The sequence below is a fragment of the Podarcis pityusensis genome (assembly GCF_964106645.2).
Source record: "Podarcis pityusensis genome assembly, chromosome: 8".
Taxonomy (NCBI): Eukaryota; Metazoa; Chordata; class Lepidosauria; order Squamata; family Lacertidae; genus Podarcis; species Podarcis pityusensis.
This window is the reverse complement of record NC_138033.1, coordinates 82,520,424-82,534,262: the sequence shown is the minus strand read 5'-3', so window position 1 is coordinate 82,534,262 and position 13,839 is coordinate 82,520,424. Positions and strand designations below refer to the sequence as shown.

Below are 13,839 nucleotides of genomic sequence, written 5' to 3'. Positions count from 1 at the left end.
TTTTAGTACACATTCCTCCCAGAATACATATTTTTCATGTGATATCCCCTAATACACAGTTTTGTATGTCGCTTTTACCAATGCATGCATTTTCTTTGGCACGCTTTTCCCTTAAGTTATTTTTGTACACATCTTTCGGTTCGAGAACTGCAACCCCAAATTAAGAAATGCACCATTAAATAAATATATAGCTGCACTTTGTGTCCCAGGTGGTTGCAGGAAGCATGAATTAGCTGGGTCTGCATTAAAATGCAAACCAAACCTAATTTTCCTCCCATCCCCAACACTTATCCAAAGATTCCTCAAGGCCTTCGTTGAGGGAGCGGAAGGCCACGGCAGTGAAATCAAGTTCCAAACTGGTTTTGCCTTGTTGTGCAAATTCTCACTGCATGACTTGTCCGGGAATGTGACTGGCACAACTGCCGGGTGGCTCAAGGGGACTTGAGGGAAATGAATTGTCACATCCAACCTGCAACTAGCACACTGTTTGGACACGGCAATGAATTTGGAATCACTGAAAGCAAGGCGGCAAGATCTAGTGAGGAAGGTTGTGCCCACTGGAGCATGCTCAAGCATAAATGATTGCAGGGGGAGCAGAAGACTTCACCTTTTGCCATAGTGCCAGCCTTTGCAAACCTGGCACCGTCAGATGTTTCAGACTCAAGCCCCCAGCCAGCATGCTGTTGTAGCCCAAAACATCTGGAGGGTACCAGGTTGACGAAAGCTGGCACAATGCACCAATTGCTTCCTGCTGACTCTTGTGGCTGGCGATAGGTAAAGGTAAAGGGACCCCTGACCATTAGGTCCAGTCGTGGCCGACTCTGGGGTTGCGGTGCGCATCTTGCTTTATTGGCCGAGGGAGCCGGCGTACAGCTTCTGGGTCATGTGGCCAGCATGACTAAGCTGCTTCTGGCGAACCAGAGCATCACATGGAAACGCCGTTTACCTTCCCGCCAGAGTGGTACCTATTTATCTACTTGCACTTTGACGTGCTTTCGAACTGCTAGGTTGGCAGGAGCAGGGACCGAGCAACGGGAGCTCACTCCGTCGTGGGGATTCGAACCACCGACCTTCTGATCAGCAAGTCCTAGGCTCTGTGGTTTAACCCACAGCGCCACCCGCATCCCCCTTGGCTGTAGACACCGAGTGGCAAAATTGCATTCTCCTCTTTCAGTGGCAAAAATATGCCCTCTGTCCTTAAAGAGCTGCTTGCACTTTCGACACAAGGCATCCCCAAACCTGCCTCCAAGCACTGGGCACCCAGCCTCCCACAGCTGCAAGCCAGTAGCTGTGGGCAAGCTGGCTTGTTGCAAGGAAGCCAGTCCTTGTCTCCCGTTTTCCTTTTGAGAAGAAACCCCGGCCAAGACCTTAGCTGTGGAGCTTTTCAGGAACCCACCGGCGGGTTCAATCCCTAAGCACAGGTAGGTCTGCAAACAGACCCCTGCTTGAAACCCCCAGAGCGCAGCTGCAAGTCCGTGTAGGTAATGCTGAACTAGACAGGAATAAGTATTAGCTCATAAGATGCATCCTATTTTCATTTGCCTAAATGCATTTTTTTGGACATTACCAACCAGAAATGAAGAACGCCTCCTTCCCCTATCCCATAATGCAATATTGGAGGCTGACAGAGGGATTCACGTACTCCGTTCTATTTTTACAGTCTGTGGTAGCCGAGTTCATCAGAAGGAAGCAGGAACAGAGAAGTGATAGATTATATATACCCACGGGAACACATAAACAAAGCTGGTTTCGCTGGAACCCCACTTCAACAAACCTGACTCGAGGAACAGCTGTAGAAGAAAAGCCCAGACTGGGAAAATAGCTCAGGGGGTGTCATATGACGCCTCCTCTTTTTGGCTGACGTTTGAAAATGACTGCCTGATTCCCCACCCAAGATGGCGTTTCTTTCCTCTTCCAGTCACTTTTACCAATGCAATTTCCCACACCACATTGCACTGCCATTTGTAAATATGAAAAGCAGGGAGGTGATCTCTGGAGAAGGTCCAAGGTTCAGTCTGTAGCATTTCCTGTTAAGGCCCAGGGAGCCTCTGGCTGAAATGCTTGGCAGCCACTCCAGTTTAGACAACATGGAACGAGATGAACCGGTGATGTGGTTTGGAGCAAGACAGTTTCCTTTGCTCCTATTTCACTCAGCTCCTTATCAACAGCCATGAGGCCTAGGAACTTACTTCATTTTGAGGGGAAGAGCTGTAATCCATTGGCAGAGCTAGACAGGTCTCTGGTTCAACCCCCAATATCTCCAGGCAAGGCCGGGAATGTCCTTTGTCTGAAACCCTGACACTCTAACCACTATGCTATGCTGCCTCTCCCTCTTTAGCAATGAAGAGTAAAGGAGAAATGAACATACACGAAGCTGCCCCTCTTGTTTCCTCATCACGAGAGCCAGCTGAGCGTCCCCTGTGCACACACATAAAATATGTACATTTTGGGTCAACTCACTCAACTCCATTTCTGTAAAATGAGATTGCAAAGATTCCCTCTCAGCGTTGTCATGATGGCTCTAGTTCAAGAAAGATTCTTTGCCCTTCAAATGGGCTTTATAAAATGGCAAATGGGGTGATGGTCAAGGCCGAGGAAATATTTTACAAAAGAAAGGGGAAACTTCGTAAGTTAACAGAAGCAGTGCAGACAACAGGTTGGAGCCAACAAAGGCTGCATCCATCCACACTGCTGTTTATTCAATTTCCATGACATTTCCTTAACTGCTGGGTTCTGCATTACATTTGAGCTTTCACTCAACGTAAAAGCTACTTCCGGAAACATAGCATAATATGGAACAAATATAGCACACATTTCCATGTTATCTGCACAACGATTTTTTCCTGCAAGCAAATTAATTTTTCTGTATCACAGATACCAGAGAGATGAGCACTAAACTGGCTCCATATTCCACTATATTTCGGAAGTGCCTTTTATGTCATGCAAAAGCTGGGAAAAGATATAGAAACTAACAGTAATGGAAATATTAGGAAAATTGGAACTAACTGCTGGGTGAATGCAGCCTAAGTGCTACTCGGGGTAGACCCCTTGAAATTAATGGCCCCAAGTTAAGTCATGTCCATCCATTCCAAAATGTCTCCCCTGAGCAGGACTAGCAATGGCTGCAGCCCAGTATTTTTCTATGGCAGGACACAGACTTTGTTCTTCCGCAAATAAACACAGCCTGCTCCTTGCGTATTGCAGCCGTGTCTGACTCATTAACCATGCATCTTGGGTTTTGATTGTCAGAGCACCAGGAAAAAATGTTGACCGCTGCCCTTTATTTCAGACTCTTAGTGGACATTTCCCCAAGGTCATATTTGGGAGGGGGGAGGTTGAGTATTAAACCCATTTACAATTGTAGTGTAACCGTAGTCTTAACCCCACCTAAGCCAGTGCCATTCAAAGGTGAAACTGAGTTAAGAGGAGCATGCAGAATGAAGGGTCCCCGAAGGCCTCTCTCACACCTGTATACTCAGGTGCCTCTACTTTAACCAACGACAAACCAGGAACACCCAACATCTGACAGTGCTTGATGCAAGATGGAACAATCCCAGGAGACAGCAAGTAAAACCTTTTCCAAACCAGCCCCGCCATGATGTCAGAACCGGGATGGTCCGTGTAGATGTCTCTGCCTTCCCTTTGGTGGAGAGCTGGCCCAAACCATCTGATCCCACTGCTTAACCTGGTCAGAATGCTCTCCCACTGCCCCAAACTGTGCCCAACCCAGTGTTTGGTAACAGCAGACATCCGTCTCAACAGCAGAAGCCCCTGCCAGGAAGGAGAGGAGGACCACGGTAAGAAATGTCAACACCTCTGACGGTGGTTCGAGTCTGGCCAGGGTGGTGGTGACAGCTGGTATTAAAGTCAGATCCCTTTTTATCATTAACAAGCTGAGGCTTTCTAGGTGCAAAAGGATGGCAAGTCTTTTCCAGGAACTGCACGGAGAGGAGGAACAGGAGCGGAAAAGCAACTGGCCCGGGTTTTAAAGGCAATGGGAAGATTTGAGCTGGCGCAACGGCAGGCAGAGCGCAGAGTTTCCAGGAGCTGAGTGTTATCTGCAGCAGCCAAGGTCTCCATTTATTGGCCTCTCCCAAGGTGCCCCCACTGCCAAGGAGTCCCTCAGAGCCCTCCATCCTTTTGTCCCTCCAGCCATGCCCTTCTCAGCTCCAGGACTTCCCTTCCATACGAGTCATGGAGTCTGGAAAAGCAGCTTGGGCTGCCAGGGCCCTCTGAACTACAGGAATTGCCCGAGAGAGCCCTCCTTCGAGGAGGCAGCGGTGGGGGCTTCAGACCCCCATCAAAGCTGTCCTCCCCACAGGTCCTGGTGCTCCAGGAGTTGGCTTGGGGGTACCCCGCCGGCAGGCTGCTTGGGCCTTCGGAGTTGTACCAGAGGGCGCAGCCATTTTCTTTTGCCGGGATGCAAATTGGGACGGACGGCTTCTCCGGGAGCAAGTCCTGCGAGCTCAGCGCCATTTTGTTCTTCCGGTAAAGCGGCGCCCTCCGCTGGACCCGGTGGCAGCCGGAAGAGGCCTTCTGCATTTCCTCCAGCTGTTTCTCCAGCTCCCTCACCAGCAGTCGCAGGTAGCCAAAGCTGGCGCGAGAGAGGGCTTTGACCCAGGTCTCCATGGCGGCCTGGCTCTCCGCCGCCAGGACGTAGGTACGGGACTTGGCGCAGTCAAAGCGGATGGCGAAGGCGAACTCTTCCGTGGACTCGCACAGCTCCACGGTGCAGCCCTCCAGGATAACGACCCCCACCGGCTCCCGGCTGTCCCGGTCCTCAAAGTAGAAGAGCATGTTTCCCCTCAGCACAAACCAGCGGCGGTGGTAGGCCGTGTTCCTCTCGCCCTTCTTGTAGAGGAAGCCGGCGTTGTCCGCCGGGGCGTCGCAGGTGGCGTAGAAGGCCAAGCTTCGCTCGTTCAGCTTCATGTTCGCTCAGGCCTGGAAATGAGGAAGAAAATAAGAGGGAAAGAAAGGCTGAGGTTCCTCAAGGCCATAACCAACCCCTGGCAGGAACCAGGAGATCTATCAGGCCTGGAACCCAGGAGATGTCAGCTATTTTGAGCCCTCTTCTGGAAGCACAAAATGGCCGCAGCCTCCGCCCCACGTAGCTGAAGAGATTCAGGAGAGGCAAGAGGAAGGACTTTTTCACACAGCGCTTAGTTGGAACTATGAAATTTTGCTCCCACAGTATATAGCAACAGTCACGACTGGGGCGGCTTTGAAAGGCGTGCGGGCAAATTCGTGGAACTTTTTTTTTCTAATTTTTTTTTTCTATTTTATTTTTTACCAACCACCAAAACACAAACAGTGAAACCCCCCAGGCATCTGATACTTTGGGTATACAATATTCAATAATAACATATTCAATTTAACCATATGTACACTTCCATATACCTTAACACTCCTCCTTCCACAAGGTTTATTTAACTTTTAACATTTTAATTGCCCCAAATTGTTCAAACCTACTCAAATAATTCAGTATCTTCTCAAAACAATCCTCCTCTTTACTTAACACTACTGGTTGTAATGACTATGCGCTACTCCAGCACTGGGGAACTAACTGAATTCCCCTTGCGAGCATCACAAGTCGGGAGAAAGCTATTGATCTCCGGTCCTTGCTTGCAGGATTCCCACTGGGGCACCCAGTTGCCCACTGTGGGAACAGGATGCTGGGCTACATAGGTCCCCTTTGGCCTGATCCAGACACTGGGCTCTTCTGGTGATCATTCATGCCCTCCAAGACTTCTGCCCTGCCGGTGCCCAAATTTCAGGCTGAATCTCACAAACGTCGTCCCCCGGCTCAGCTTTCCCCCCAGGATTCTTCCTAATCAATTTATTGCCAAATAAGGCAATAACCTCTGGAGTTAAGGTGAGCATGCAAGTTCAAAGGAAATCAGTATATCAGGCCATCTCCACATCTCAACTCACTGCCAAGAGTTGCAGCTGGTCATTTAGGTAGCTTATCTAACCCTGGGCTGCTCACACAGCTGAGATCTAAGGTCTTGCAAGGGAGCTTTGCAAGAGATTAGACTGAGTTATCTCACTGCTCAAGTGTAGCAGAGTTTCTTAATTGCAAGAATTTATTATTGTTTTTAATTTTATTTTCAGTTTTCAAAAGTTCACAGACGAACACCTTATAATCACATACCTCCAATACAAATGCATATTAGACTCTCCCCCCCCCCCTTTGTGGTTTCTTGTCTTATTTAAATTTTTAACACTGCATTTCCCACTTTACTCCATTTTTAAGTTATTCTGCAATTTACCTTGAAAATAATTTTAACTGCTTAAGTTAACCCTACTAATACACTTACTTGAATACCATAATTTTTCAGATAGTCCACAAATGTTCCCCACTCTTTAATTATTATTTCCCCCCTCTTGGCTTCTTATTACACCTGTTCTTAATTGCAAGACACTAGCTCCTTTGTCAGCAAGTTAAACATGTAAAAGGTAAAGGGACCATTAGGTCCAGTCGCGGACGACTCTGGGGTTACAGCGCTCATCTCACTTTATTGGCAGAGGGAGCTGGCGTACAGCTTCCGGGCCATGTGGCCAGCATGACTAAGCCGCTTCTGGCGAACCAGAGCACCGCATGGAAATGCCATTTCCCTTCCCGTTGGAGCGGTACCTATTTATCTACTTGTACTTTGACGTGCTTTCGAACTGCTAGGTTGGCAGGAGCAGGGACCGAGCAACGGGAGCTCACCCCGTCGCCGGGATTCGAAACGCCGACCTTCTGATCGGCAAGCCCTAGGCTCTGTGGTTTAACCCACAGCGCCACCCGTGTCCCTAAGTTAAACAGGAGATGCATAAATTAAAACTTTTTTAAAAAATGGAGTAGAACAACTTTTTAATTTGGTGCTCACACACACAAATCCTGGCAGTGAACAGCAACTTAAATGCTTTTGCTTTCAGATCACATTAGCTGAAAAAATGCAGGTGAAGATTTTGAGGTGAGGTGAGTAGAACAATGATGAGCACTTTCCCTGCAGCACTCAGCCCCTCACAAGGCCAGGGTGTGACGCCTCCAAAATCTGCACGCCTCCTCTAAACACCACCAGCATCTCCGCATTGTCTGCTGGGCAAATGTGCATATGGCAACTTGGTGACCCAGAGGGGGGGGAATGTGGATGTGACTGACAGCTGTTTCCAGGATCGAAAAAACAAAGAAGGAGGAAGCTCTTCAATGCCAATTCACTTCCTCTATTCTAATCTTAGCAGTTTTTGCTAACACATAAAAAAAAACAGAAGGAAAGAAAGAAGCAGGAAAAGGTTTTGACTACTGAGAAAGTTGCTAATCGGGTCAAACAACTCATCCTGCCCTCCTGGTGCTGAGTAACTCTCCCGAGGATGTGCTCCCTTCCAGCCATCTCCTTCCCCATCTTGCCACTGCATCTTCTGAGGTCATTTGCTTTTAAGGAGGGGGGGGATTGCTGTTTGGTGACATCAGTCATAAAATTAAAAGACGCCTCCTTCTTGGGAGAAAAGCAATGACAAACCTAGACAGCATCTTAAAAAGCAGAGACACCACCTTGCCAACAAAGGTCCGTATAGTAAAACTCTGGTTTTCCCAGTACCGATGTATGGAAGTGAGAGCTGGACCATAAAGAAGGCTGATCGCCGAAGAATGGATGCTTTTGAATTCTGGTGCTGGAGGGGACTCTTGAGAGTCCCATGGACTGCAAGAAGATCAAACCTCTCCATTCTGAAGGAAATCAGCCCTGAGTGCTCACTGGAAGGACAGATCCTGAAGCTGAGGCTCCAATACTTTGGCCACCTCATGAGAAGAGAAGACTCCCTGGAAAAGACCCTGATGTTGGGAAAGATGGAGGGCACAAGGAGAAGGGGAAGACAGAGGACGAGATGGTTGGACAGTGTTCTCGAAGCTACCAGCATGAGTTTGACCAAACTGCGGGAGGCAGTGGAAGACAGGAGGGCCTGGCGTGCTCTGGTCCATGGGGTCACGAAGAGTCGGACACGACTAAACGACTAAACAACAAGAAAAGGGGGGTTCTAATGGGATCTGTTTACCCACTCCATTGTTTCAAAGAGGCCCTTCCTTGTTCACAGAACCTTGGAGAACATAAAAAGAGTCCTGAGGCTGGATCAGGCCCAAGGGGGCACACCCAGTCCAGCATCTTCTTCCCATGGTGGCCAACCAGATGCCCCATGAAAAAACCCGCAAGCAGGACCCGGGTGCGAGAGCAGCACTCTTCCCTCCTGCGGCTTCCAGCAACTAGGATGCAGAAGCCTTTACTGTCTTCAGCCATGAAGGCAAAACACAGCCATCAGGAGTAGCAGCCACCCGCAGCCTCATCATGAATTTGTCCATGAATGTTCAGGGAGGCAGGAGAGGATATATTGTTTATTAATATCCTTCCTAACTTGCGCTAGCAAGTTCTTTTACTTAGCCGAGTTTTACATTCCCCTTTTAAACGCACAGTGGACAGCTGGTTGCAGGCTTGTTTAAGCCTCTCACGACTAGGTTCCTGGTAAGTTCCCTTATATCCCTCTTAAAAGAATAAACATGCCACAATCTTGTTTAAAGTATATAAAAGAAGTTTACTCATATCAGTTCACAGTGGGATCCCTGAAGGCAGGCTTAGTTAAAGATATATACATGCGGATCTATCCATAGCTGTCAACATTTCCCTTTTTTTAAGGGAAATTCCCTTATTCCGAATAGGATTCCTCTCAAGAAAAGGGAAAAGTTGACAGCTATGGATCTATCCCGTATGGGGATAATCTCAGTGTCCTCTGTTGGCTGAAAGCCGAAAGGGCATTTCTAGCTAAAAAGCTGCTCCAACGACAGAGGAAGTCAAAGAGAGAGAGAATGTGTTGCGTGTCTTGTCCTTTTGTTACCTGGACAGGTGAGGTCACGCCCACATTGAGTCACATGCAAAGGAAGGATGTCCCAGGCAGGAGGAAACAGGAAGTTTTCGACTGGCTGGACCAAACATTCCCCCGCATGTCCACTCTAGGAAAACAAGGAATGTTGTACTTGACTGCTTCTTACGTATCACATCCCACAGTCCAAGCCTCTTCTATGTTTTCAGCTTGTTTTATTTTAACAGCGTAAGCAGTCTCGAGTCCCAAACTGGGGGAAAGGTGGGATATAAATAGCACAACACAACACAACATGAGGTTGGATGGCCATGTGTCAGGGATTCCTGCATTGCGGTGGGTTAGATCAGGCCTTTCCAACTTTGCAGTTCTATGATCCAAAGCTGAATTGAAAGCTGTCGTTTTCCATGGCTCTATGCGGTGGTGATCAGAGGGCCCCGCTCTGCCCCTGCCACCTACCTGCCTGGCATAGACAATCAGGGGTGGCTAGAGGGTCGTGCTTCTAAAGGAGGACCCTGCTGGGCTCAAGCGCACCGCCCAGAATCCATCACAGTCAGTGAGTGTTCCTGACAAGCAAGGTGGATGTAGGAAGAATCACCTGAAGCTAAGAAGTGCAGGAAACCAGAAGGTGCCCTCGAATCAGCCTTTTGGCTAATGATGCAAATAACCGATGGTTAGGAGTGATGGGGCTTGTAGTCCACCAACATCTGGAGGGCCACATCTGGATGTTCGCCCCACCCCAGAACAAATCCCTGCCATGCTTGGGACTAATCTTGCTCAGTCCAAGGACCAAAGCCTGAAAATGGATGCAGTCGAAGCAAAAACTACCGTATATACGCTCGCTTTTCTGCAGTTACAGCACAATCCTCACCATTCCTACTCAGAGGTAAGTCCTACTGAATTCAAGAGGGCCTACTCCCAAGAAAGTGCAATTGCAGTTTTACTGGTTCCTATGGTAATATTCAGGGACACAGGTGGCGCTGTGGGTTAAACCACAGAGCCTAGGACTTGCCAATCAGAAGGTCAGCGGTTCAAATCCCTGCAACAGGGTGAGCTCCCATTGCTTGGTCCCAGCTCCTGCCCACCTAGCAGTTCAAAAGCACGTCAAAGTGCAAGTAGATAAATAGGTACCACTCTGGCGGGAAGGTAGACAGCATTTCCGTGCGCTGCTCTGGTTCACTAGAAGCAACTTAGTCATGCTGGCCACATGCGGAAGCTGTACGCCGGCTCCCTCAGCCAATAAAGCGAGATGAGCGCCACAACCCCAGAGTCGGCCACGACTGGACCTAATGGTCAGGGGTCCCTTTACCTTTTATGGTAATATTAACCAATTGGATTATGACATCATTAAAAAGCTATTTTATCAATTTATCACTTTTATAAAAATACATACAACCTCCCCCAACCCCACCGCCGTAAGATGTTGACTCAATTCCTCCCTTTTCTTCTTTCTCCCATAGTTAAGTCCATCTCCATCCATACTCACTACCTTCAACATAAAAAGGAATTGCTGATTTAACCGGGGCAGATGTTATTTTAGATGTGAAAAGAAGGTATTTATTTATTTTATCCAAGTACTTAACAAAAGCCACAGGTAATAACATTCCCTCTTTGTAAGAGTCCCATTGAACTGAGAGGGGTTTACTTACACGTAAATATCTGTCATCAAGGCTGGGAGGCTGCAGTTCTAAACCCAAAATGGGAAGGAACTTCGTTGAAACGGGGGGGGGGGGGGAATCTGGATTTTCTTGCTGGTCACAGGCACCTCACTTTAAACTTGGCTCTGAGAAGGCAATAATAGAAAATTTCAGTTTTCACAATGGAAAGGCAATGTTTCATCTCCATCCGGACAACCCATGATGTAAAAGCACCAGGCATGAGGATATGCAGTCATCGGTGTGTCAAATGGTTAAGCAATGGGCACCAGGCATGAACCATCGCCAAAGCTGCACATATTTGGGTATGTCTACCAAACGTTAAGCAATCTTAGGACAGCTGTTGTCTTTCTTAGGAATCACCTTGGAAGAGATATCTGTCTCCGACTTGCACACCAGATTCCATAGTCCCAGATTCAACTCCCAATGGCATCTCCAGGTAAGATATCCTGCCTGAAATCCTACCTGTCAGTGTGGACTACTCTGAATTATATGGACCAACGATCTGAGTCTGCCAAAGGCAACTTCCTGTGTACCGTATTTTTCGCTCTATAAGACGCACCAGACCACAAGATGCACCTAGTTTTTGGAGGAGGAAAACAAGAAAAGAAATATTCTGAATCTCAGAAGCCAGAACAGCAAGAGGGATCGCTGCACAGTGAAAGCAGCAATCCCTCTTGCTGTTCTGGCTTCTGGGATAGCTGCGCAGCCTGCATTCGCTCCATAAGATGCACACACATTTCCCCTTACTTTTTAGGAGGGAAAAAGTGAGCCTTATAGAGCAAAAAATACGGTACTTGCTGGGCTGCATGATGGTGTCTGTCACACAGCAGCAGCAGACACAACTTCAGGAGAGGAATCTTCTCCCACTGTGGAAGGGAAGTCCTCTTATCTAAGATGGCACTGGTGGTCCTCTGAGAAGAGGCATTCTCTCTTTTAAAAAAATTAAAATTCCATAATAAATTTATTATGAGAAGAGACACTCTCACCCAGGAAAGAGGTCCTTCAAGATGCTACCTGCTGCAACGGTTGCCCTGCCCGATCATCTCACCCCTTCAACACTGTCATTTTACTCACATGCAAACTTAGTTTTCAATCTGTGAAAACTTGTGCAATTGATCAACTCAGTTTTCTTTTCACCAGGTGGCTCTCCTAATTAACCTTTCCTCGCATGGGTACTTAATATGGACTAGTTACTCCTTAGCACCCCTTAACCAATCCACCCCCCATTGTACTCGCAGGTGAGACCGAAATCTCTCCATGCAGAGATGAAGCTATACTGTCAAGTACCACCAGGATCCCACTGCCTAACCATGTCGTGACCTCCAAGCTAGCCTGCTGGTCTCCACAGCAGTGTTGAAGCGAGACCCAGTTGCCAGTCCAGTTAGGACTGGGAGACTCCGGTCCTTTGAGAACGCAATAAATGCCCTGCGTGAATCAGGCCCCTAGCCTATCAAGTCTAGCATCCTGTTCTCAAAGCCACCAATCAGGTGCCTGTGGAAAGCCAGCAAGCAGAATCCAAGCAGAACTCTCCCCTCCTGTGGTTTCCAGCCTCTGGCATTGAGAATCATTTCTCCCTCGGACCAAGGAGACAGATTGCCCTCTTATCCACGAATTTTTCCTCCAAGTGCTTTCCCCCTGCTCTCTGGCCCCTAGTTCTGGAATGATAATATTCCATGATCACCCTTTGAGTTTGGCGGTTAAGACCCCTCCGCCACACTGGCCTGATCTGTGTATCTACTAAAAATGTACAAACATTATATATTAATATCAACACTAATAATAATAATAGGGACGCGGGTGGCGCTGTGGGTTAAACCACAGAGCCTAGGACTTGCCGATCAGAAGGTCGGCGGTTCGAATCCCTGCGACGGGGTGAGCTCCCGTTGCTCGGTCCCTGCTCCTGCCAACCTAGCAGTTCAAGAGCACGTCAAAGTGCAAGTAGATAAATAGGTACCGCTCTGGCGGGAAGGTAAACGGTTTCCGTGCGCTGCTCTGGTTTGCCAGAAGCGGCTTAGTCGTGCTGGCCACATGACCTGGAAGCTGTACGCCGGCTCCCTCGGCCAATAAAGCGAGATGAGCGTCGCAACCCCAGAATTGGCCACGACTGGACCTAATGGCCAGGGGTCCCTTTACCCTTTACCTAATAATAATACAGTGGTACCTCGGGTTAAGTACTTAATTCATTCTGGAGGTCCGTACTTAACCTGAAACTGTTCTTAACCTGAGGCACCACTTTAGCCTATGGGGCCTCCCGCCACCGCCACGCAATTTCTGTTCTCATCCTGAAGCAAAGTTCTTAACCCAAGGTACTACTTCTGGGTTAGCAGAGTCTGTAACCTGAAGCGTATGTAACCTGAAGCATATGTAACCCGAGGTACCACTGTAATAATAATAATAATAATTATTATTATTCTATTGTCCACCCTTCACCCTAAGGCCACAGGGCCGGCTGCAGCACTGAAACACATTATTCAAAACAGTTTCAAACAGCTGGCAATCGCATATAGGTGTACACGCAAGACACCCAGAGCTGGCCCATGCCCACGTGCCCCCTGCCCCAAGGTTCCCTGCCCCCTTCCCCTCTCCAGGGGGCGTGTTGCGGGAGGGAAGGGGAGCCAAGGGGACCCCCCCCCCCGCCCCAGTCGCGAAGCTTGGCCCCCGCACCTCGCTCGCCCTCCCGCGGAGGCGGAGAAGGAGAGGCGTGCGCCCCTTGGCCATGTGCAGAGTGCGCGCCCCGGTGGCTTCTCGCCGGGCCCCTCTCCTTGCCGGGCGCAGGCTCTCCGCTCGCCAGCCGGGCAGCTCCTTTTGTCCGGCGGGGCTGGGCGCTGCGCCCTGGCCCGGCCGCCTGCGGCTCCGCCTCCGCCTCCGCCTTCTCCGGGCTGGCAAAGAGCCCCGACGCCGCCGCCGACGCCGCGCTCCGGCCGCCCCTCGCCTTCCGCTTGCCGCCGGGGGCGCTTGGCCAGCTGCGCTCAGCAGTGGGGAGGGGCGCGCAGTGGAGGTGGTGGGTGGGGGGCGTCGCTTGCTGCTCTCTCTCTCTTTCTAATGCCATTCCTATGTTTTAGATCGTGGGTAGGCAAACTAAGGCCCGGGGGCCGGATCCGGCCCGTGGACGGTCCGGGAATCAGCGTGTTTTTACATGAGTAGAATGTGTCCTTTTATTGAAAATGCATCTCTGGGTTATTTGTGGGGCATAGGAATTCGTTCATTTCCCCCCCCAAAAAAAATATAGTCCGGCCCCCCACAAGGTCTGAGGAACAGTGGACCGGCCCCCTGCTAAAAAAGTTTGCTGACACCTGTATTAGATCAGTGACAGCCACTACGGCACAGATGT

General features: G+C 49.2%; 1 protein-coding gene and 1 long non-coding RNA gene across 3 annotated transcripts; one reads left to right on the top strand and one right to left on the bottom strand.

Moving 5' to 3' along the window:
* The first annotated feature begins 1,234 nt into the window (after positions 1 to 1,234).
* On the top strand, positions 1,235 to 2,604 carry LOC308483593. Its single transcript, XR_013989713.1, has 2 exons — positions 1,235 to 1,327; positions 1,438 to 2,604. It is a non-coding gene; the product is annotated as an uncharacterized lncRNA (long non-coding RNA).
* Positions 2,605 to 3,261: 657 nt separating this feature from the next.
* Positions 3,262 to 13,357, bottom strand: PHETA1 (PH domain containing endocytic trafficking adaptor 1). Of its 2 annotated transcripts, XM_081017572.1 has the most exons (4): positions 13,173 to 13,357; positions 10,500 to 10,633; positions 8,869 to 8,983; positions 3,262 to 4,941 (listed from the first exon to the last, which is right to left on the bottom strand). In XM_081017572.1, the coding sequence occupies exon 4, from the start codon at positions 4,927 to 4,929 to the stop codon at positions 4,123 to 4,125; it is 807 nt and encodes a 268-aa protein (XP_080873698.1). In that variant the 5' UTR covers positions 4,930 to 4,941; positions 8,869 to 8,983; positions 10,500 to 10,633; positions 13,173 to 13,357; the 3' UTR covers positions 3,262 to 4,122. The 2 variants fall into 2 exon arrangements, with proteins under 2 accessions (XP_080873698.1, XP_080873697.1); XM_081017571.1 differs by lacking the exon at positions 8,869 to 8,983 and having other exon boundaries at positions 13,173 to 13,356.
* Positions 13,358 to 13,839: the final 482 nt, after the last annotated feature.

Coding starts and splice junctions, on each gene's coding strand:
- PHETA1 (XM_081017572.1), bottom strand. CDS start 4,929: ATGAAGCTGAACGAGCGAAGCTTGGCCTTCTACGCCACCTGCGACGCC.